Here is a 24,075-nt window from a genome sequence, read left to right as displayed (position 1 = left end):
CTTCTTCATTAAAGTTAATTTAAGTTTTTGATGTTCTTAACTCATTAGGTCTAACCTGTGTTAGAATATTTTTGGAAACCTTTTTGCTTTTGGGGCACAATGTTTCTTTTCTTTTCCTATTTAGTAAGTGTATAAGGTTATGTAAGGTTTTCTTATTTTTAACCCCCGACGCAACAAGAGGGGTGTTATAACTTTGACCGCTATGTGTGTCTGGCTGTCTGTCTGTGGCACTTTAGCTCTCAAACGGGTTTTTTATTTGAAAGCAGGTTTTTTTAGCGATGTTTCATCAAAATCGGTTCAGCCGTTTTTGTGATGAACTTTGAAGTGACAAAGTCGGGGGTTTTTCAACTTTTTATTGGTCAGGTTATTTTACTTTGCCGACTTTTAGCAAATAAATGTATTCTCTCTTAATAAATAAGTGATTGATTGCGTCAGTGGGCGTGACGAGCGGCGGGGGCGCGGGGGGCGCGGGGGGCGTGCAGCAGCTCAAGCTCAAGGAGAAGCTGCACGTGCGGAAACTGGAACTCGTCGACCGACCCGACCACGACGGTGAGAGTGGGACAGGACAGGCCCAACCCAGCCGACCTGTCATACGGACTTACGATGTATCGTGCGAGGGAAAAACAAACTTACAATTAAAATTAAACAAAAGTTTATTAAAAATTAAAACTAGTGATTACGTAATATTTTAAAAAAACCGACCAAGAACGTGTCGGACACGCCCAAGATAGGGCTCCGTAGCCATTACGAAAAACATCAAGATAGATAGATAGATAGATAGATAGATAGATATAATCTTTATTCTTCAAAACAAAGACACGGCAATAACTCAAAAACGGTATATCCGATCATGTTGAAACCAATTTTCGTTGAAAGTATTTAATTATTAAGCGTTACCTTTCCATATTTTTTTTTTCATATTATTTGGACAAACAGTTTATAAGATAGAGGGGGGGCACAATTTTTGCTACTTTGGGAGCGATTATTTCGGGAAATCGTCACTTAATCAAAAAAGTTTTTGAGAAACCTTAATATCTTTTCAAAAGAGCTGTCGAACTATGTGTCACACGTTGATGCGAGTTATAATTTTTTTTATTCAATTTCTGTTACGTGTATGGAGTGCCCCCCCCCCCCTATAAATATTTATTTTTGTAATTTAGCTACAAAACTAAATAGCGGCTTCGACAAGACATCTGTACTCCAAATTTCATTGATATAGTTCGCGTAGTTAAATTCTTTGGAAACTAACCCGTTGAATGTAAGCCCTAACAGCCCTCTCTGGCCACAGAGGCGCGGCACTGCCTGGAGCTGTGCCCACGCGTGGGCGCGCCCGTGGTGCTCGCGTGCGCGTCGTGCCAGGAGAAGCGCAACTGGATGTGCGACCTCGTCATGCTCAACACCAAGCCCATGCTCGACCGCACGCTCGACAGGTGAGCCCACTCTGCCCACTCTTTACCTTTGTACTAACACACTACCCACTCTGCCTACTTCACCAAGTTTTCCCATGCCGCCCACTCTGCCCATTTCATCTACTCCTACTACTACGCGCAGTTAGCCCACTCTTTACTACTTTACACTACGATGACTCCGCCCACTGCTCCATCCGCCACTCTGCCCACTCTTTACCTTTGTCCTAACACACTACCCACTCTGCCTACTTCACCAAATTTTCCCATGCCGCCCACTCTGCCCATTTCATCTACTCCTACTACTACGCACAGTTAGCCCACTCTTAACTACTTTACACTACGGCCACTCGGCCCACTGCTCAATCCGCCCACTCTGCCCACTCTTTACTTTGACTACTACACACTTTACCCACTCTGCCTACTTCACCAAATTTTCCCATTCCGCCCACTCTGCCCATTTCATCTACTCCTACTACTACGCACAGTTAGCCCACTCTAACTACTCCACACTACGGCCACTCCGCCCACTCTAACTATTCAAACACTATGCCCACTCTGCCCTCTCTCACTACTCCACACTCTCAGCCCACTCCGCCCACTGTGACTAACCCACACATTCAGTTATCCAGTGTTACATTATATCTAGCGATGCCCACTCTACCCAGCGCTTAGAAATTTCATTTTGCGCAGAAAACTATACAGATTAAATCAAATCAAATTGTTTATTTAATTTAAAATAGCCGTTCTGACGTACTTTGACCAATCTCACTATCCATACTAATCCATACTAATATTATAAATGCGAAAGTGTGTGTGTTTGTGTGTTTGTCCGTCTTTCACGCCGTAACGGAGCGACGGATCGACGTGATTTTTGGCATAGAGACAGTTTATGGGTCAGAGAGTGACATAGACTACTTTTTATCTCGGAAAATGCACAGTTGTAAGTCTGTTTGTTTATTTGTTTGTTACTTCATCACGTGCAAGCAGCTGACCCGATTTAGATGAAATTTGGTATACAGATAGTTTGAGTCCCGGGGCAAATAGCATAGTTCCCGCGGGATAGTGAAAATCGAATTCATCGCGGACGTAACGGCTCGTTTTTACATAACTGGTACATTTTTGACGTAAAATACTTGAAATAGGGCAACAATTTTGTATGGCAATATTCAGTTCCCCTTTCCATCCTTTTTCTAATTCTAGCCTACAAATAATAAATATCAGAATTATTTACCTACACGTCAAAACCTCTTCCACAAAATTAAAACTTATAATGTCACTGCCTACTCCATAAAACCAAGAAGACAGCTGTCAGAAATAAAAAGAAAAACCGCCACTGTCACATCTTGTCAACTGACATAGAAGATGGCTTAAGCAAAAACTTTAACTAAACAACGTAAAAAATGTAAAAACCAACTATGCAGCAAGCGTCGGACCACGCCAGTCGCTAGCCGGGCCGCTGGCCGAGCGAGACAGGGCAACATGCCAAAAAAGAATCCTTGCTTCAAATCAAAATGTCCTTGCAAAAGCGTGTGCACGGGTTACACCCGAGACGTCCGAACGGGGCCGGACTGTTGCCCGCAACCCAAACAGTGCAAGCAAAAGAGCAAGAAAATGCAGGCCAACTGCGGAAGTCAGGACTGTCCAGCCAACAAATCCTTCCAGTGTAACATACAGGGTTGCCCTGCCAACTCCTGCGAAGTACAAGTGCCGTGTTGCCGACCTATAGTATGTGTGAAGCCAGTATGCAGCCCCCCACCTGTCTGCAAACCACCCCCTTGCAAGCCGACACCTTGCAAGCCGATACCTTGCAAACCACCCCCGTGCAAACCACCCCCTTGTAAACCAGCCAAGTGCACCCCAGTACCCAGCTGCGAGGTTATTTGCATACCAGCACCGAAGTGCAAGAAAGAAAAACCCAAAAAGTGCTCTCCGGCTCCGAGCTGCGAGGTTATTTGTAAACCACCACCAAAGTGCAAGAAAGAGAAAACGCCAAAATGCACGCCGCAGCCGAGCTATGAACTAATATGCACCAAGATCCCCAAATGCAAGCCTACACCTTCCTGCACTCCTAAACCGAGTTACGAGCTGATATGCACCAAAGCGCCTAAATGCAAAAAGCCGCCCAAGTGCTCCCCGAAGCCTAGCTATGAGTTGATATGCACAAAAGTGCCTAAATGCAAGCCCACGCCGCCCTGCAGCCCGAAACCAAGCTACGAGCTCATATGCACCAAAGCAAAAGTCGTTAAATGCAAGAAGACTCCTCAATGCACCCCGAAACCTAGTTACGAACTCATATGCAACAAAATACCTAAATGCAAGAAGACTCCGCAATGCACCCCGAAGCCAAGCTACGAATTGATCTGCACAAAAGTACCCAAGTGCCAGAAACCTCCTCCATGCAGTCCTAAACCGAGTTACGAGTTAATATGCACACCAGCATCCAAATGCAGTAAGAAAATATGCAGGCCGGTGCCCACTTGCCCTAAAGCGACACCCTCCCCTAGCTTCTGCAAGCCGGCTAAACCACCCAAATGTCCAAAACCACCAAAGTGCAAACCGCCCAAACCGCCCAAGTGCCCGAAACCTCCTAAACCCCCCAAGTGTCCGAAACCACCGAAGTGCAAGCCACCTAAACCAGTTAAGTGCACACCGACGCCCAGCTGTTGTACAACGCCGAAACCTTCAAAATGCAGGCCAGCACCCAAGTACTTCTGCTCGCCGCAACCTCCATGCAGCCCTAAACCTTCCAAGTCCAGCTGCAAAATCCGCAAGTTAAACTGCAAAATGCCAAGCCCCAAGATATCTTGTTGTGGCTCTTGCGGCTCCGAGCCAATGCCGTTTAGCACCGTCGAAGAGATGTGCTGCACAGTGGACCATCTAGCCAAGCAAATCAACGAGCTCATGTGTAATATGAGAGAAGCGTCTGTGTCTAGAACCTCTAGCTGTCTTTCTCGCAAGAGAAGTTCTTGCACGCAACCAGGGCCCAAGTCGAACTGCCCCAAGCCTTGTTACTGCCCGTCCAATCCTGGGCGGAGGCAGCGCGTCAACTGGTCCCCTAAGTGTCGGTAGGGCGTTTAACTGGCGCACTCAGAGTCGCGTTAACTTGTGTGCACGTGCATTGAACGATTGTAAATGTTTTTTTATACGTTTTTTGTTGTTGCTGACGAATGTTTGATATATGTTTGTTACCAAGGGCGTAGAAATGTGTTCAGGTATTTTTGGTTAAATTTTTACTCGGAAGTATGAGAGCTTGACTGTACAGTTTGAACATCGACCGACGTCAGACATTCGTCAAGAACAACAGTGGCACATGTTTTTATCATATGTTGGCTCACAAGTTTAAGAACTAGAATGTACAGTCAGAAGCAGAAGTGGATGAGCGATTGCGGCGCTCAAAATGATCTACTCACGACAACTTACTGAAGTTGATTTAGATAGCAGGTTAAATACGAACTTTCCGACAAATGAGGAAAAACATTGTCCACTGAATTTGTATGAAAGTTTTCAGTATCACAAAGGAAGTTTTTCCAGTCAGTCTACTATGGTCTCCGCTCATATGCCGCAGCTTTAGTTGGACACTGTCACAACTTAAAAAAAAACAGGAGAGCCGTTGAAAAAACTGTTATTTTGAGTTAGTATTATTTCGTTTAAAAAGCACCTGGTCTAAGTAGCAACTGGCCTAAAAATTAAACTTTTTGACTGAATGTCGACGGAGCTCCTATTCCGCGTGGGTGAGTCTTGACGCAACTCCAACCTAACCTATGTTTTTTGATTATGACCAGTTGCTTCTTAGATAGAGCACTTGTTTCTCAGACCACTTGCTTCTTAGACAACTTGCTACTTAGAACAGTTGCTTCTTAGACAACTTGCTACTTAGAACAGTTGCTTCTTAGACCACTTGATTACTTAGACCAGCTGCTTTTTAGACGAAGTGATCTATACCTTTTTAAGGGCTCTCCTAGTTTTTTTTTTAATGATACTATCCAACTAAAGCAGCCATGCATTTTCAATATTTTTTTCTACACGCACCGCTATAGCATAAGTTAATGTACAATTCTGAGTGTGTCAGTTATTTGGATTTAATATAGCGCCTTAGTTCTGTACCCACGTGCCTGTGTTGCGACATTAAGGTGTTTTGGATAAATGTAATGCTTTATTAAACGAATTTTAACTGCAATTTGTTTATTTTTAACAGGCTTTCATAACTAATAACCTAACCAACAAAAAGTTGGAAAACCCCCGACTTTGTCACTTCAAATTCGATTTCTAATGAAAAATTTGCACTTAAAGTTGAATATTTCGCAAACAAATCACTGAATCGAAAAATCATCTTAGCAAACCCCTAATGGTTTTAAAGACCTATACAACGATACACCAAATTATAGGGTTGGATGAGAAAAAAAATAACTCGCACTTTACGTCTATGGGAGGTATACATTTTTTTTTTATTGTTCAGTCAAGGGCAAAGATATCGACACGGCCAAAGTTGCAATAATATGTATACAAGCCTTAATGTTAAGTGCATAAAGTCGTGTATACATATTTTTGTAACTTTGGCCGTGTCGATATCTTTGCCCTTGACTGTACCATTTTGTCGGCATAGTTTACATATATATCCGTGCAAAATTACAGCTTTCTAGCATTGATAGTCCCTGAGCAAAGCCGCGGACACACAGACAGACAGACATGGCAAAACTTTAAGGGTTCCATTTTGCCATTTTAAAAATTAAGAGGTCACCAATTCGGTTGTTTGTTCTTTTTTTTTTAAATCCTCCATTTATGATTCTTTAATTCCATGATTTCATCAGTTTATTTTTTAGCGTTTCTATTGGTTATTTAAAATTATACATTCCTCGCATCACATCCTAGCACATGTTTGATTGGAACGCGGCCTTATAGTATTAGTAAGGAGTGTAACGTGCCCTCTCGTTCCAGCATACTGCTGGACCTGGAGAAGCGTCACCCGCTGAAGCTGCCGCCGCCCTCGCTGTACCGGTTCGCCGTGCCGGACTCCCCCGACAACATCCGTCTGGAGGAGCGCCAGGGCAGCGCGCCCGCGCCGCTCATCAAGGTACTGCCGCCACCCGCCACCCGCCACTACTACTAGTTCACTGGGGTCGCTGTCACTCTAACAAGTAGCAAGTGCTCTAAGAAGCAACTGGTTAAGTAGCAAGTGGTTTAAGAAACAACTAATCTAAGTAGCAAGTGGTTTAATATGCAACTGGTCTAAGTAGCATGTGTTGTAAGAAGCAACTGGTCTAACTAGCATATGGGCTAAAAAGCAACTGGTCTAAGTAGCAAGTGGTTTAAGAAGTAACTGGTCTAAGTAGCAAATGGGCTAAAAAGCAACTGGTTTAAGTAGCAAGTGGTGTAAGAAGCAACTAGTCTGAGTAGCAAGTGGTCTAAGAAACAACTGGTCTAAGTAGCAAGTGGTTTAAGAACTAACTGGTCTAAGTAGCAAGTGGTTTGAGAAACAACTGATCCAAGTAGCAAGTGGTTTAAGAATTAACTGGTCTAAGTAGCTAGTGGTTTAAAAAAGCAGCTGGCCTAAAAAGCAATTTGTTTTATTTAGCATATATATAGCCTTAAAAGCGACCGGCGTGAAGTAGCAAATGGTTTAAGAAGCAACTGGTCTAACTAGCATAAAATATGGTTTAAAAAGCGACCGGTGTAAGTAGCAAGTGATCTAAGAAGCAACTGGTCTAAGTAGCAAGTGGTTTAAGTAGTAACTGATCTAAGTAGTAAGTGGTGTATGAAGCAACTGGTCTAAGTAGCAAGTGGTCTAATACCACTGTCTTACACGACAACTATGTAAAGCATGCTGTAAAAAACGTGCCAACTTTCGATTAAGATGATTTGCTTATAGAAGTTACGGAAATGTCAAAGCGTGATATTTTCGTAACGGCTACGCAGCTATCCTGGGCGTGTCCGACACGCTCTTGGCCGGTTCACTAATTATATTGTATTGATATCCCTTAGGGCGCCACTTTGCTGAAGCTGGTGGAGCGTCTCACGTACCACATATACGCCGACCTGAACCTCGTGCGGACGTTCCTGACCACTTACCGGTCGTTCTGCTCGCCCTCGGAACTGTTGGAGCTGCTGATAGAGCGCTTCAACATACCGGAGCCGGGCGACGTGTATGACACGCAGCGGCCGGGTGACTATATTTTTTTCACACCTCTCCTTCAGAAAAGTAACTTTTCCTCCCTGTCGAGAGGGAGCAAAGTGCAACTTTTCTGTTCAAGGCTTTTCTAAGTGTTTTATTGCAAATGCCATTTTTTGAAGTTGATAATTGTAAAGCCACGCCATTTTCTATGCTGGTTGTTCTTTAATAATATTTAGATTTTTCTTTTTCAAGTTTCTTAATGCTCGGTGTGAAAAGTTGTATGAGCCACTCGGGAGCAAAATTATTTTCATCTTGGGCGTTAACACTTGAATCCCTCATTACGCTCAGGATTCTACTTTAGAATCCTCGCTACGCTCAGGATTCTATTGTACAATCCTTCGCTGGATTCTGGATTCAATGTACACCCTCGCCGTAAATACACCATTTTGCTCCCTTGTGACACAAATAACTATTTCACACCTCTCCTTCAGAAAAGTAACTTTTCCTCCCTGACGAGAGGGAGCAAAGTGCAACTTTTCTGTTCAAGGCTTTTCTAAGTGTTTTATTGCAAATGCCATTTTTTGAAGTTGATAATTGTAAAGCCACGCCATTTTCTATGCTGGTTGATTTTTAATTATATTTAAAAAAAAAAATCAAGTTTCTTAATGCTCGGTGTGAAAAGTTGTATGAGCCACTCGGGAGCAAAATTATTTTCATCTTGGGCGCTAACACTTGAACCCCTCATTACGCTCACAGGATTCTACAATGTAGTAAATACACCATTTTGCTCCCTTGTGACACAAATAACTATAAATCCCGACGCAAAAAGAGGGGTGTTATAAGTTTGGCAGCTATGCGTGTCTGTGTGCCACAGCACCGTAGCTCTTAAACGGGTGGACCGATTTGAATGCGGTTGTTTTTATTTGAAAGCAGGTCTTCTAGCGATAGTTTGTAGACGTGTTTTATCAAAATCGATTCAGCCGACGAGATATTGAACTTTGAAGTGACAATGTCGCGGGTTTTCCAACTTTTTGTTGGTTAGGTTATGTTCTCTAACTTAATGCCGAAAGTCTAGGAGACCTGAGCCAAGCTTTAGGACGTCTATACGCTGGGATGATGATGACATTCTTCTCAAATGTTTTTTTTTTCAACAGTTTCAGTGTCCATTTCCACCAGAGATGTGCGTGGAATGTGTTTTTCACGAACCAATAGAAACGCTTCATTTAACCCATTCAGTGCCGTTGACGCCCATCGGCGTCTTGCTGGACCCTCATGTGATGCCGCTGACGCCGATGGGCGTATGTTCTACAGAAGCGTCGGCATCGCGGCACAGAATTTGCAGGTGGTAGGACCTTGTGCAAGGCCCGCCCGGATTGCTACAACCATCTTGCTTGCTAATCCTGCCGTGAAGCAGCAGTGCTTGCACTGTTGTGTTTCGGCGTGGAGAGCAAGACAGCCGGTGAAATTACTAGCACTTGAGTTAACTCGCTTCGCTCCCGAACTGAAGCGTTTCTATTGGTTCATGAAATAGTACATTGTGTCTTAAGGGCGGTAAATAAGGAATTACGAACGAGTCTATTAGAAGCCCGAAGTCGAAAGCTGAGGGCTTTAATGAGTCGATGTTCGTAATTCTAGTACCGCCCGTGCGACATACAATGTTTTTCATCACATTTGCGAGTAAAATTGTATATTTGTAAAAGAAAAACCAATATTCTTTAAAAATTGCCGATACCGCTGGCTGCGCTCTTGGCAGCACCTCTGCAGCACACCATGCAGTAACAAACTCATTGACCGACCTTGGACTTCATGACATGAAAATCAGTACACGCAATGACTCATTTACCGACCACGGGTTTCATGACAAGCACATTAAGGTCGAGGGTTTTATTTGGGGGGTTGCAACCAAGGTAGCCTGCATGTTACGACACTGTTTACGAGCAAGTGAGATGAAAAATGATTTATGACTCAGTTCACACGTTTGTAATGGCCGTAGTATATATCTTTCTTTACTGTGTCCCACGTGTGTCCAAGTATCTAATTCTTGATACTTGTGTTGTTTGCGCAAGCAGCCGTAAGGATCAAAACGCCGAAGAAGGACATAAGCCCGAGCGCGTGCTCGCTCGACAATATCATGGGTAAAGATGTGATTTTGATCAATGCCGGCGACGCACATAGGCGTCTTCGTGATTATCGTCCGACGCACATGTGCGTTTGCGGCGCCTGGCGATTTTTTTTAGTTTGACTACCTTTTGACTGACTTCATCAATCAATCCCTTTTCAAAACATAATTTTATGTAGCATTTAGTTACATGTCATATTTTTTTTTGCCAAAAGAAAATTTATATTTTTAAGTAGAATGACCTGCGTACGATAGACGTCAAATACACATAAATAAATTAATTGTATGAAATTGTCAGAAGGCATACAATGACAAGTTACTAAAACGTAAAGGTATCTCTCCACCCATTACACCGTATCATGGCACCTTTAAGCGTTGGGTCCTAAAGGCTTTACTTGCACTCAAAACGTCCCACTGACCAAGTATGCTAAATGACTTGTTTATCTAATGCCATGATTACAAAATTGTCTAAGTGTCAGGAAGACTTAGCAAAATGTCTATCGTGAAATGTACAAGTAGCCAGAATGACTCAATTGTGTATGGTCTTGATTGTATTAACGCATTCACTGCCACCTGATTTCCACAGGAACTACTGACGCACATGTGCGTTCAAAATGTTTGAATAATTTTGACAGCGGCACTGGGCGAAGTTCCGAAAACGCATATGTGCGTCGGTGGCAGTTAATGCGTTAAATAGATTTACAAGACCAGACCATTTATCTACTAAAACATTAAGTCGTTTTACAGCTAAGTCATTCCGTCTACTATGGCCTATCGCTTTACAGACATGACATTTTGCTACCCGGACAATAATACAGCTAAGGCTGCTCGCCAAAGCTAAATTCAATTTAAGTAGCGCCTTCAGGACCCAACCAAGCCACCTTTAACACATTGCCACCTGACTTCCTCAGGTGCCACCGACGCAAATGTGCGTTCAAAATGTTTGAATATTTTTGTCAGCGGCACTGGGCGAAGTTCCGAAAACGCATATGTGCGTCGGTGGCAGTGAATGCGTTTAAGATAACCTTGACCTTGACTGTACAAACGCGACGGATTTCCCTCGCTCTTTAGGACGAGGACTATCGAAGCAATATGCGGGTCTTAAACCATATTTGTGGTCAACAGAGAGCATAGAGAGCGTGGCGAGCGACGCGGAGAAACTCAGCAAGAACACGGCTCGCGAGGACTGGAAGCGGTACCGGAAGGAGTTCCAGCAGCCCGTCAAGTTCAGGTAGGGACCTCATCAGCCAAAATATAGGCAGTGCCAGTGGCGTGCCTAGGGTATCAGACTATGGCAAGCCGAGAGATATGTTTTAGTATTTTTTTATAATTTAATGTACCTACATCCATCTTGTTGCCGTAAACTTCAATCTTCAGTTTGGACAAGCTTACCAAAGCGCACTGAAGGCATGCTATTTACACTTGGAGTCCACACAAGGGGCAATTTGGTCCGTTTCCGAACTCATTCTCTCCCACAGGCACTGCACTTTACACCGCACTAGAACCAGAATACCTAAGTACTGATTTATTTTTTGAAATGATTGCATCAAATCACAACGCTACGCTACGGCCCACGGTTCGAAATAAACAATCATGAAGTTAGTTAGAAGTTATTCATCTCGCCCGCGCACTCGCGTCGCGTTTTAAACCAAACGCAAAAAACTTCACACCGTAAGCCAGATTCAAAATTGCTACATATGCAGCTATACATAAGATATTTGCAAAACTAACGTTTTCCTAAGTATGAATAGAGCGTTTGGAAGCCCCGTAAAAGCCCACGAGAGCGAGCGAGATGTCATGCTATTTACAATGTACGCCACTATAGCCGCGTAGACTCGCCGCGCCGCCGCCGGTCGCAATCAGCGCCACTAGCCGTGCCGCGGATTACTTATGCAATTCTTAGTATTTTACGTAAAATAAAGCGCGCTAAATTATTCCTTTTTTTTCTCGTTTAGACCACAAAGTAGATAATATACAGAGACACCACCTAGTACAAGCAAATGGTATCACCCTAATACTGGCTATTCAACTGGCTATTTTTCTTTCCTTCGATTTTCCAATAGATGGCACCAGTGAGAACACAAATAACACGATACGTATTGCCATCTAGTGAGACACTAAGGATACGGTACACTGACAACGACCAACAAGCTTACCAACTGAGCCTAGACGACTAGAGATACGCATGATGTCTCTGTCTTATTTACATCGTTAGAAGAGAATGGCATGTTTCTCTCAAATAGTTTCGACGAATGTGTGCAAGCGCGGGGCAAGCCCAGCAAGCGCATTCCGGTTATTCGCCATCTAGCGTCACGATTGCAAAACACTACGAAAGCCTCATAGCTGAAATGTAGCCACATGTAGCCTTTACTTTAGTATTCTCAATTATGTGTTTCTTATCTTCAAATTAAAGAGTCGAATTAAGGTAGATGTGAAATTGTGTTTATAAAATATGCTAGTCTTTATTTTAATCTCAATATTTCTACTTAATTCGGCTTCTTCACATTTTATAATTTACAAATGTTAATGGTAGTGCCATCTATTGCTGTTTTATAGTATTAAATATAGCTTGTAGGGGTTGGTAGGCCATGTTTGGACGTTGTTCGGTTTATAAGGCAAGCCCGGCTTTTGGGCTTCTATGTAAGGATCGCCACTGAGTGCCACGAGAGTTGAAATGATTGACATACACAGCTGGGCCATTCTCTTTAAAGTTGTACCCAAACTTTTTGTCTGGGATTATGAAATTTTTATGGTATATCTACTCGGAATCAGGAGTACTATCGATTTTAACATACAAGTGTACATGGGAAAGGTAACAGAATGGAATACAAAATTTTTAGTTTTACTTAATTAGTGTGTATTGTATCGTATACGTAGACGACATTATCGTAAGTCGAGTATACCTCATATTTGTCCAGTTCTGAACTTGATTCTCCACCACCAGGGTGATAAACGTCCTCCGCCACTGGGTCGACCAGCACTTCTATGACTTCGAGCGCGAGCCTTTACTGCTGGCGCGGCTGAAGAGCTTCCTGGAGTCAGTGGACGGACGGCCCATGAGGAAATGGGTGCAGAGCGTGCTCAAGACTGTGCAGCGGAAGGTGAGGACTGTGACCAGAGGGTTCAAATTCAAATATTTATTGAGAGGTTTTGAGTTTGTGTTTGCCAGGGTCCAGCATACGATATTTCAATCGTACAAACTAAATACATAGAGTTGATTTACGACTAAAATAAAATTTACTACAAATAACCTAACCATAAAAATGTCATTTTTAATACAAGCTTTTTTTGCTGACTGTACTTTTTGTTGACTGTACTTGCATTGTCACCCAATCTATATTTGCATAGGTACCAAATTTCAAGTCGATGCTATACCGGCTGGAACACCAGAATGTCACTACCAGATTATTGTATTGTCACGCGATTTACATAAGTATACAAGTCAAGGAAGTTGGTCAAATTTAACTTGCAAGATTTAATTATAGGCACTTGTCCCACCGCCGACGATGAGCGAGAAGCGAGTAGAGCGAGTAACTAGAAACGAGTGGGTGAGCAGCGAGAAGAGAGTGTAGTTTTGTCGCTGGCTGTAAGCGATTGTTCGAGTGAGACGGGCGATTACTCGCTCCACTCGACTCGCTCGTTGAGCGAGTATCTATAGCTCAGCGAGGTTTATAGCTCTTGTCGCTGCGACAAAAGATGTAAGAGCGAGTTCTCGCCGACAGTGTGAACAGCCAGCGATCAACTATTAATATATGTGTCTCTGTTACTCACACAGGATATTATATCTTTTGTTCGCTTCTTGAACGAGAAAATAGTCGATAGTTGGCTACGAAATGACTACGATTTTCGTTTCCTCGCTGGCGGTGAGACAACTGCCTTAGACAGACAGACAACGGGACAGGTGAAACTAAATAAAATCTTGTAATAAGGTTAGGACAATGTCGAGAAGTTATAGCTCATGTTTACCGGCATTGAGGCATACGCCCCACTGCTGGGCTCTCAGAATGCGAGGGCTTGCGCTGTAGTTCCCACGCGGGTCCAATGCGGATCGGGAACTTCACACACTCCATTGCTGACAGCGAATGGCTGAAGAAGCAAAGTGTGGGGGAGCGGGAAACCGAGAATGAAAAAAAAATACAACCGAATTGATAACCTCCTTTTTTGAAGTCGGTTAAAAACAGTTTGCAACTCCGTTTTGCATTATTTTCTCGCTCCGCTCCACCATCTAGCTCCGCGTCTCGCAACTCTGCTCCGCATTGCCCCCTCTGTCTAGCCAAGCCAAGCTAGTCATGTGTAGAGCGGTGTTAATTAAACTTGTCGTTTTTATGGGCAGAGCCAAGCGGAGTCTGAGGGCGCGGGCGTGTCGCACGTGTTCTCGCGTCCGCCGCCGCGCGTCATCAGCCACGTGGCCGACCCCGACCGACACTACTGGCACCCGCTGGCGCTCCACCCCTTGGAGCTGGCGCGCCAGCTCACCCTGAGGGAGTTCCAGCTCTACAGACAGGTGAGAGCGCTTGATGTTCCACGAAACACTTTTTGAATGTCCCCCAAGTGACGCCTAAATGTCCCCCTGACTACCTCTTAGTGTCCCCTACATGACCCCCTGACGGCCTCCACGTGACCCTTACATGACAACCTGATGTACACCAAGTGACTTCTACACGACCCCCGGACGTCCACCAAGTGATCCCTAAATGGCCCTTTGACGGCCTCCAAGTGACCACTAAAATGTTCCCCTGACAGCCTCCGAGTGACTTCAAAATGTCCCCCTGATATCTTCCAAGTGCCCCCTAAATTTCTCCTGACGTCCTCGGAGTGCTCCCTTAAAGTCCCTCAATTATCCTCTAATGTTCGCAATTTGACCTTGAAAGTCTCCAAACTGATCAACCTCATCAGTCACATAGACAACCACAACAGATACCAACCGCTACAGTCTCAAGTTACAGTCGCAAGGCAAATGACACTGAATTAGGGAGTCCCAGCTGTGTTGTTCCCAAAATGTACCCCTAACGACCCCTGAGCTACCACTAAATCTCCCCTGGTGACCCCTATGTCTCCTTAATATTGCCATAATTCTCCTGAACGTTCTAAACGTATTCTCACCAGAAGATTCCTCTTACTATTACCGAATGACTGCTTGAAGGTTTCAAAAAACACCCCACGTACGATGGCAGGTTTAGGTTGTCCCCCAGATGACCCAAAAGGATCCCCTAATGTTTGCTTCGAGCTGTCACTAAACTAACGATTGTTACAGGTGAAACCATCTGAGCTGGTGGGAGCGGTGTGGACCAAGAAAGACAAGGAGAAGACTAGTCCAAACCTGCTTAAAATCATCAAGCATACAACCAATGTAAGTTATAGAGTGATAAAAAGAAACTGTAAGTAGGCTGGAGGGGGGTCTTTTTCGTGTAAGCCTAGCCTTGTTTGATATTTCAAGACCGTCGTTGTCGAGAAGAATACGCCGCAAGAGACTTGGCAGAAAGTTAGTTTGAACATACATACTGTAACAGAGGCACATAGAATGTTTGAAATGCAACGGCTTCGAAATACGGCCGGTAAATACAAGTCACAGATCATATTTTCTGCAGCCGGCCGGAATTTTACGAGCATGCAATCTTCCCGTCCCTCAGCAGGGACTTTCATGGTCTACCACCTTACATGTACACCTTACAGCTGCAGAGAAAGGCGACCCCCCTACGATAGTATGTACCGCGGTGGGATCACGTTTCTCTGCAGCTGACTTTACATTTGTCTTGACTCCAACAGTTCACACGGTGGATGGAGAAATGGATCGTGGAGACGTCGAACCTCGAGGAGCGGGTCGGCGTGATGTGCCGCTTCCTGGAGCTCGGCGTGGCGCTGCGGGAGCTGAACAACTTCAACGGCGTGCTGTGCGTGGCCGCCGCCGCCGGCTCCGCCTCCGTCTACCGGCTGAAGGCCACCATGCAGGTACGGGGGCACCGGGGGACGAGTGCAGCAACCCTCAATGCATGCCCCAGGGGGGCACGGCTGCTCGGAAGCCCCTTGTTGACCCACCGGAAGGCCCCCTGATGACCCTCCATGAGGCATTCACACGACCCCTCTTTGTACGCGCCTCCAAAAACGAGCTTAAGGCCTACGCTAGTTTATGATAGCTACATAAGGTCGCAGATGAGCGAAGCAATTGTTTCAGTTTAATGAAGAAAACGATATAACTTGGGAATTTCCATGGGAATTTAGCAAAATACCGGAATAACAATTCCACTGCTGGATCCATGGTCTACGCGTGCGAAGTCGCAGGTAAACACTAGTTGACTACAACTTGTATGTGCACAGATGATCCCGCCCCGACTGTTGAGATATTTGGAGGAGTTCCGCGAACTGAACTCGGACCACTTCCGGCGCTACCAGGAGCGCCTGCGGAGCATCAACCCCCCCTGCGTGCCCTTCTTCGGGATGTACCTCACCAACATACTGCACATAGAAGAGGGCAACAGAGGTAATTCAGTGACCTTCTTTCTACCGTAGCTCAGTCGCTTTTACTTCCTCCTGAAAACTCTACAAGGCCCCCAAACGACCCTTATTAGGAACGCTCGGTCACTACTAAAGCCCCTAGTTGACCCACTGAAAGGCCCCCTGATGACCCTCTGTGGGGCCTTCTGACAACCCGTTTGCAATATTGAAACACCTCTGAAGCTCTTTTTTACCCTCTTCAAAGCACGTAATGATTTCGTAAGGCCATAGGCGGTAAACGACCAGGCGGATGGGTTAGGTTAGTTGCGAATTTTTAAGCGCTAAAGATTGTTATTTGTTGCAGACTTCCTCCCCGACTCGGACAACAAGCTGATCAACTTCTCGAAGCGGCGGAAAGTGGCCGAGATCACCGGCGAGATACAGCAGTACCAGAACCAGCCGTACTGCCTCACCGTGGAGCCGCGCACCAGGGTGAGTGGCGCTGGACGGGAGGACTGTACCACTATAAACTATGGACAGTTAGCAGAAAAGTATGCCCAACAGTGGCCGGCCTACGGCACATATGAAAATAAAAGTAAAATTATTGTTTATTAAAATGAAATCACGAAAAATTATTACAAGCTTTTTAGTTTAAATTGAAAATACAAACTGAAATATAGATGCACAGAAAAAACAGAAAAATAAGACCATCACTGGGAATCGAACCCAGGTCCTCGGTAATCCGTACCGCGTGCTATACCGCTACACCACTGATGGTCAACGGTACCGACACGAATTTCCCTATGCACCTCATATCTCAGCTTGTGTTTCTTACTTAGTCACTTAAGCAGCGACGCTAGCGACATCTATGCCGTAAGCCCTCAAACTTTTTCGGCATTCCTTTGGAACTAACCGCTCACCCGGACAAGAGATATCGTTTCTAAGCAATCAAATTAAGATTGGTTTTTTGGAATTTTTTTGTTTTTTTTTCTTTTTCTATATTTCAGTTTGTATTTTCAATTTCGGTTTTACGGGATGACCGTAAAAGTAAAAATTTGGAATTGAAATAAAAAATACAAAAAGATTCCAAAAAACCAATCTTTTTAGTTTAGTTTCATCTGTCCCGTTGTAATAATGTAAATCGCGTGACAATACAATAATCTAGTAGTAACGTCCTGGTAGTCCGGCCAGGATCGTCTCCGCAGGACGGAACTCTTCAACGGTTAATGGCATCGACTTGAAATTTGGTATGCAAATGTAGTTTGGGTGACAATGCAAGTACAGTCAACAAAAAGTAAAAAAAGCTTATGTTACAAATGAAATTTTTACCAAAAACTTTTTATTTTATAAATGTGCTTTGCAGGCGTTTCTCGAGGAACTGGATCCCTTTCCGAACATGGACGAGAACGAGATAACAAACTACCTGTACGCCAAGAGTCTGGAGATAGAGCCGCGGCCTCCGGTCAAGCAGATGCCCAAATTCGTGAGTAGCTTTGTTAAAAAAAAAAAAAAAAACGGGACGACACACCAATTGGCCTAGTCCCAAAGTAAGCTTATCAAAGCTTGTGTTATGGGTACTAAGCAACGGATAAATATAATTATATAGATATAGATACATACTTAAATACATATTAAACACCCAAGACCCGAGAACAAACATTCGTATTTTTCATACAAATATCTGCCCCGACACGGGAATCGAACCCGGGACCTCAAGCTTCGTAGTCAGGTTCTCTAACCACTAGGCCATCTGGTCGTCAAACCTTGGTTGGTGTTAAACCTTCGAATGTTGACTGTTACCAAGGCCGTGGTTAACCCTCTTGCTTGTTCTGAGAGGAGGCCTGTGCCCAGCAGTGGGACATATATAGGCTGGGATGATGATGATGAAGGCCGTGGTTTGTTTGTTCCTCGGTGCAGCAATGTCTAGAGAATAATCATGAAGGAAATACCTAAATGAAGCCGACTTCGGTGTATGACGCTCGCCAAAGTCCGTAAAGCCGCAATAATCCGGTCCACCACTTCAAGATAAGACGTGAGTTATCCGGTACAATATCGCTTAATACCCTGATAATGTCATGGGACACTTGACACCAATGAGGGCTATCGCGTATGAATTCGCCGCTAGAGGCGCTAGTGTAGCGTGAGGTCTCCGAAATGTCAAATCTCATAGTTTTTGGGTGAGCTACGCGGGTTTATTTATAATTAGAATAATTTTGTGAATAATTTGCAATATCTGAAACTTATGGCAAATATGCGTTCCGGGGCAATGAATGTCTGTGTTTTGAGACAGTTTTGTCTTTCGGAAACCTTTGTCCTCCCTTTTTTCCGAACAAAACGGAGACTATGCAACACTGTGGCATGCTCGATATTTTTATGGTACGGTTTTAAGGTGTATTAAATATGATTTTAATCTAAACTTTGTTTTCACGCCCGTAATAACAGACTTTGAAAGCCATACTTAAAAACCTCACGCAACAGTGCGCCATCTAGTGAGACAAAAAACGATAGCCCTCATTGACCTAGTCCCAAATGAAGCAAAGCTTGTACTTTGGACACTAGGCAACGGATAAACATACTTATATAGATAAATACGGGTGTGTCATGATCGGTATAACAACATTTGATATATGTAATTTCAAAGGATAGGAGCTTCACAGAACTTTTCGATAAAATAAACCTAACCTAACCTAAAGTACATCAAATCGAATTAATTAATAACAATAGAAATAAGTTTGGTTTTTTTAAGATAAATTGCATTATATCAAATTAAAATTATATCAATTGTCGCATTATATCAATTGTTGTTATATCCTCGAGCGGCACCCGATAAATACATACTTAAATTCATATTAAGCACCGAAAACCCGAGAACAGAAATTCGTATTATTCATACAAATATCTGCCCCGGCCGGGATTCGAACCCGGGACCTCAAGCTTCGTAGTCTGGTTCTGTAACACCCAGTTGGCTGTCCGGTCGTCCGTATAATGTATTGTATTGTGTGGTTCCAGCCGCGCAAGTACCCCGAGCTGTCGCTGAAGCCGGTGAAGGTGTCGCGCCGCGCGCACGCGCACCAGCCGCAGCCGCAGCACGCCGACCACGCCCCCAACAACGACGACACGCTCAGTCAGTTACAAAAATATATATATAAAAAATAAATTACAAAAAATGGAACCTACTTCAAACTAGTGGAAAATTATTTTCAAGGTTTTTGAAGTCGGTTGAAAAATAGTTTATTTAGCAAAATACAGTTTATGTAAATCCGATTTATAGAAAGGGTAAACAAAGACGCCATGTACCCGACCACAGACATTGAATGATGTGCAAACCTAGAACCTATTGTAAAATAATTAATCTGTTCAGTAAATCGATTAATTTATTAATTGATTAGGTCAAAGTATTTTTGTCTATTTTATTATATACAATACTTGATTTAATTCCAAAGACTGTTTATTCAATTATAAAAGCAGTAACTAATTTTAAATTGTAATGTAAACAAATAATAATCGCTTATTCAATAGAATATTAATCGATTTTTAAAATGTCAAATTTTCCACCATCTCTACGCTAGTCTATGCTACTACAGATTATACACGAGTTTCATTCAAGAAATAACGTCAGACTTTGACGTAGATTTTTCAAATGAAAATCAAATATTGAAATCAAGTGAATTTTGGTGAAAAAAGTGATTAGACGTCTAGTTAAAAGACACGAATTATAGATAAATGTGTTATTGATTCGATCCAGTGGGTGCTTATACAAGAATTTAGATGAAATCGGTTTGTTTACACTTTCCATAAATTGGATTTTTTTTTACAGGTGGTAGGACCTTGTGCAAGGTCCGCCCGGATTGCTATTGCTACCACCATCTTGCTTGCTAATCCTGCCGTGAAGCAGCAGTGCTTGCATTGTTGTGTTTCGGCGTGGAGAGTAAGACAGCCGGTGAAATTACTGGCACGTGAGGTATCCCATCTTAGGCCTCTAGGATGGCAACGCGTCTGCAATACCCCTGGTGTTGCAGATGTTTATGGGCGGTGGTGATCTCTTACCATCAGGAGACCCACTTGCTCGTTTGCCTTCCAGTAGTATAAAAATAAATAAATAAATAAATATTGGATTGGCACACGGTTCAATTATCAGACTCCAAACCAGGCTGAGCCTGTCTTGATAACCCGCGAGTGTGGTTTTTTTAACAAACCTTTTTTTTTTCGTTGCTACAGGTGTGTCCCAGCTGTCGCCCACCAGTGGAACTGGGGGGGCGTGGGACGGCGCGTCCGTGTCGTCGCTCTCGCTTTCAGAGCATAGAGGTAACACACATACATACACACCAACAAACAATCAGAGTAACTCGTACGCCAAATAGCGAGTAGCGTAAAAATCATCAATATCTGTTACATCTGTTGGTTGCCTGGAAGAGATCGCTCTTAAGCGATTAGGCCGCCTATTCTTTACCTTGTAATTTTCTTTCTGTGTACCTGTTTTCTGTATCGCTTATTATTTCTGGTGTACAATAAAGAGTCATTATATTGTATTGTATTCTATCTCTTTCTAGATAACCGAACCAAATAAGAAATGTTGAAAATCCCTGACATTATCATTTCAAAGTTCAATAGATGTTCTGAAAAACTACATTGAATACAGTCAATCCGTTTGAGAGCTACGATGCTGCAGACAGATAGACTGACATTAGCGTAAAACTTATGACACCTCTCTTTTTTCAGCCACGCGAAATTAAAGCTTCGATCGCGAAGCGGAGCTCCGTAGAGTTAAATTTTTAGACCACTTGCCACTTAGACCAATTGGTAATTAGCAAATTAGACCAGCTGCTTTTTAGACGACGTTATACTAACCCATAATAATTGCCTATACAGGGTGGAAAGTTGAGACGGGACAGCAATACTGGGTTAAGACACTAACTTTAGTTAAAATGTTCAGTTTTTAGTCGTCTACATATTGTTTAATTTTCTTTAAGCATAAAGGATTTCGTAAAAAACAACATGAGAAAGTTTCACTGCAAATTAGTACCCTACGAACTGTATGGAAAAAGTTTTCTTTGATTTGTGGCTTTTTACTCTAACCTTAGTTGGTCTCAAAGAGTGTTTTAAACCACGACAGAAATGGGACCGATTGGCTTTAAAAAAAGGCGTCTGTCGATTTTCTCGCTGACTGTACATTTTATCAAAAATCTGTGAATGTCGATTGTCATCACTCAAAAAGTTAGCAAAGGTCTCCTAAGAGCATTTTCGCGTAGCAGCAAGGGATCTAGTAGCTGCCCTTGCTGCCCCATCTCAACTTTCCACCCTGTATGGCTGCTGCCAGCGCTAGTACTGGCGGCGCAAATTACCAACTGTCTGGCCAGGAATCGGCCCAATGTAGCCAATGGGTTTGTTCGTCTGTCAGGGTCCCGGCACGAGGAGGGGCGCGGCTCGCTGGTGTCCCCGCGGCTGGAGCGGCCCCCCACCACCGCGTCCAGCCAGCTCAGTCTGCTGGACAAGGGGCTGGCGCTGTTCGACAAGGCCAAGTGAGTCGCTGTTACACCATGTGTCTGGCAGGGTCCCTCACGAGGAGGGGCGCGGCTCGCTGGTGTCCCCGCGGCTGGAGCCGGCCCCCACCACCGCGTCCAGCCAGCTCAGTCTGCTGGACAAGGGGCTGGCGCTGTTCGACAAGGCCAAGTGAGTCGCTGTACACCATGTGTCTGGCAGGGTCCCTCACGAGGAGGGGCGCGGCTCGCTGGTGTCCCCGCGGCTGGAGCGGCCCCCCACCACCGCGTCCAGCCAGCTCAGTCTGCTGGACAAGGGGCTGGCGCTGTTCGACAAGGCCAAGTGAGTCGCTACTTATGTAACTTTTCTCAAAAATGTCCGGAAAAGTTGACATTATTCTTTACATATCAGAAGGTGAAGTGCATAGTTTATGGTCAGCGAAAAATTAAAAACTTAAAAAGATTGCAGGCGCGCTAGCTCGACAATAATGAATTAGCGCGCCTGCAATCAGTCACATTTTTTTTTAAAGTTAAAAATGCCATGGAAATGTTGGCACAAATCATATACAGCCAAGTCTAATTAATGGCCGGTATCAGATATTTTGTTGGAACTCCGGACTTTTTATTGGGTCTGAAATAGCTTGTGGTGTTTTCGGTGGAAAAATACAACCTGCAGTTTTTTTAATGAAAAAAGGCGGGAAAGCATAAGAAAAATATTGGAATAAAATTAAATTCATAATATTTTGAGAAAAAGTTTATTCTATTCAGAATTATTCAACATTTTGAGAAAAGCTTTATATTAGTCTCGGCTGGAATAGCAATTGCTGGCTTCGTATTAGTTAAACGGACTCGCAAGCTCGTCCGTTTAATACTCATACTCAGCCAGCAATTACCTACTTCCAGGCCCCGACAATAATCTACTATTGTACACAGACACATGTTTGGACACCAGAATTTCCACGACCTGCTACCAGCGAGAAATCGGCTATTTTATGATTGGTTTTTTGAAGTCTTGTATATTTTATTTCAACTCCAATTTTGTTACTTTTACGGGTATCCCGTGAAACCATATCGAAAATACAAACTGAGACATGGATGCACAGAAAGACCAGAAAAAGAGACCAGCGCTGGAAATCGAACCCAGGTCCTCAGCAATCCGTGCTCCTTGCTATAACCCCTACACCACTGCTGGACAGGAATCTAGACACGAATTTTTCCTATGCATACATATCTCAGGTTGCTTGTTTCTACTATGCTACTTAAGCAGCAGCACTAGCGACATCTGTTTCGTCTACAGACGTCACACTCTTTCGGAACTAACCGCTCATCCAGACAAGAGATTGGTTAAGCAACCTTGGGTTATAGCACGCAGCACGAATTGCTGAGGACCTGGGTTCGATCTCTGGGGGTTGGGTTCTGGGTTTTCAGTGCTGGTCTCTTTTTCTGATTTCTCTGTGCATCCATGTCACAGTTTGTAATTTCGATCGGCTATTTTGACCATATTGCTCGAAGGAAGTCAGACAACCTCTAGAAACTGATTGTGCCAGGCAAGATAGAGGGGAAAAGGCCCAGAGGACGGTCACCAACCCGATGGTCGGATCAAATTAACTCTTTGGCTGCAGCTCTGAAACGGGCCGCGGACAGAGAGGTGTGGAAGCAGACCGTCAACTAAAATTGTATTTTGTTATTTCAATTACAAATTTTGTGTTAATTTTACGGTCATAAAACCCATATCGAAAATACAAACTGAAATATAAATGCATAGAAAAACCAGAAAAATAAAACCAGCTTAAGTGACTAAATAAGAAAAACAAACAAGCTGAGATATGTTGTGCATAGGAGAAATTCGTGTCTGACCTCCTGTCCAGTGGTAGTGTAGTGGTCTAGCACGTGGCACGGAATGCCGAGGATCTGAGGTTCGATTCCCAGCGCTGGTCTTATTTTTCTGGTTTTTCTATGCATCTATATTTCAGTTTGTATTTTCGATATCAGTTCGTCAACGTCTCCGTAAAGGCTTATCAGGACGGCGCGACCTTCCGAAATGAAGAACACGACGAGGAAGAGAGAGTAACATTGTAATGTGTTTCCAGGGGCAGCCGCAGCGAGGAGCCACCGTCGCCGCGGACGATAGAGAGGCACTCGCCGCGGCACGAACGGTCAGTACTTGTAATATCTATGCCATACTATCTCTTCTCTTCTTCAGCCCATAGCCACCCAATGCTGAGTGTAGGCATCCTGCATTGCCCGCCACTCATCTCGGTCCAGTGCTCTCCTCATCCAGCACCTTCCCGCCACTGCCAGGTCGCCGGTCAACCTCATCTCCTGTCTACCAACGTTTCTCCGTCCGGTTCTGGGTCTCCACTCCATCGCGGCCTTCCCCCATCTTCCATCACTCCTGCGGCATGTGTCCAGCCCACTTCCACTTCCTTTGGGTGATTACCTTGGCTATATCGGTGAGGCTTGTTCGTCTCCGAATCTCCGTATTTCGGAATCTGTCACGGAGAGATATGGCCAACATCGCCCGCTCCA

The 24,075-nt window shown here is 44.0% G+C and overlaps 1 protein-coding gene across 1 annotated transcript in view; it reads left to right on the top strand.

The window, feature by feature from the left end:
• The window catches only part of Sos (Son of sevenless guanine nucleotide exchange factor), a gene marked incomplete at its 3' end in the record, with an annotated part of 61,619 nt that overhangs the window by 26,588 nt on the left and 10,956 nt on the right, over positions 1-24,075 (top strand). The window contains exons 12-28 of the mRNA XM_074109064.1: positions 436-549; positions 1,289-1,430; positions 6,345-6,480; positions 7,389-7,569; positions 9,588-9,653; positions 10,763-10,868; positions 12,582-12,738; positions 13,971-14,141; positions 14,892-14,987; positions 15,404-15,586; positions 15,953-16,115; positions 16,434-16,561; positions 17,433-17,552; positions 19,079-19,193; positions 20,288-20,374; positions 21,468-21,588; positions 23,637-23,702. Coding sequence (XP_073965165.1) covers positions 436-549; positions 1,289-1,430; positions 6,345-6,480; positions 7,389-7,569; positions 9,588-9,653; positions 10,763-10,868; positions 12,582-12,738; positions 13,971-14,141; positions 14,892-14,987; positions 15,404-15,586; positions 15,953-16,115; positions 16,434-16,561; positions 17,433-17,552; positions 19,079-19,193; positions 20,288-20,374; positions 21,468-21,588; positions 23,637-23,702 — 2,152 coding nt within the window. The remainder of the gene's footprint in view (positions 1-435; positions 550-1,288; positions 1,431-6,344; positions 6,481-7,388; positions 7,570-9,587; positions 9,654-10,762; positions 10,869-12,581; positions 12,739-13,970; positions 14,142-14,891; positions 14,988-15,403; positions 15,587-15,952; positions 16,116-16,433; positions 16,562-17,432; positions 17,553-19,078; positions 19,194-20,287; positions 20,375-21,467; positions 21,589-23,636; positions 23,703-24,075) is intronic.

Source organism: Choristoneura fumiferana, chromosome 28 (assembly GCF_025370935.1).
Source record: "Choristoneura fumiferana chromosome 28, NRCan_CFum_1, whole genome shotgun sequence".
Classification (NCBI taxonomy): Eukaryota; Metazoa; Arthropoda; class Insecta; order Lepidoptera; family Tortricidae; genus Choristoneura; species Choristoneura fumiferana.
This window is presented reverse-complemented; position numbering and strand designations above follow the sequence as displayed.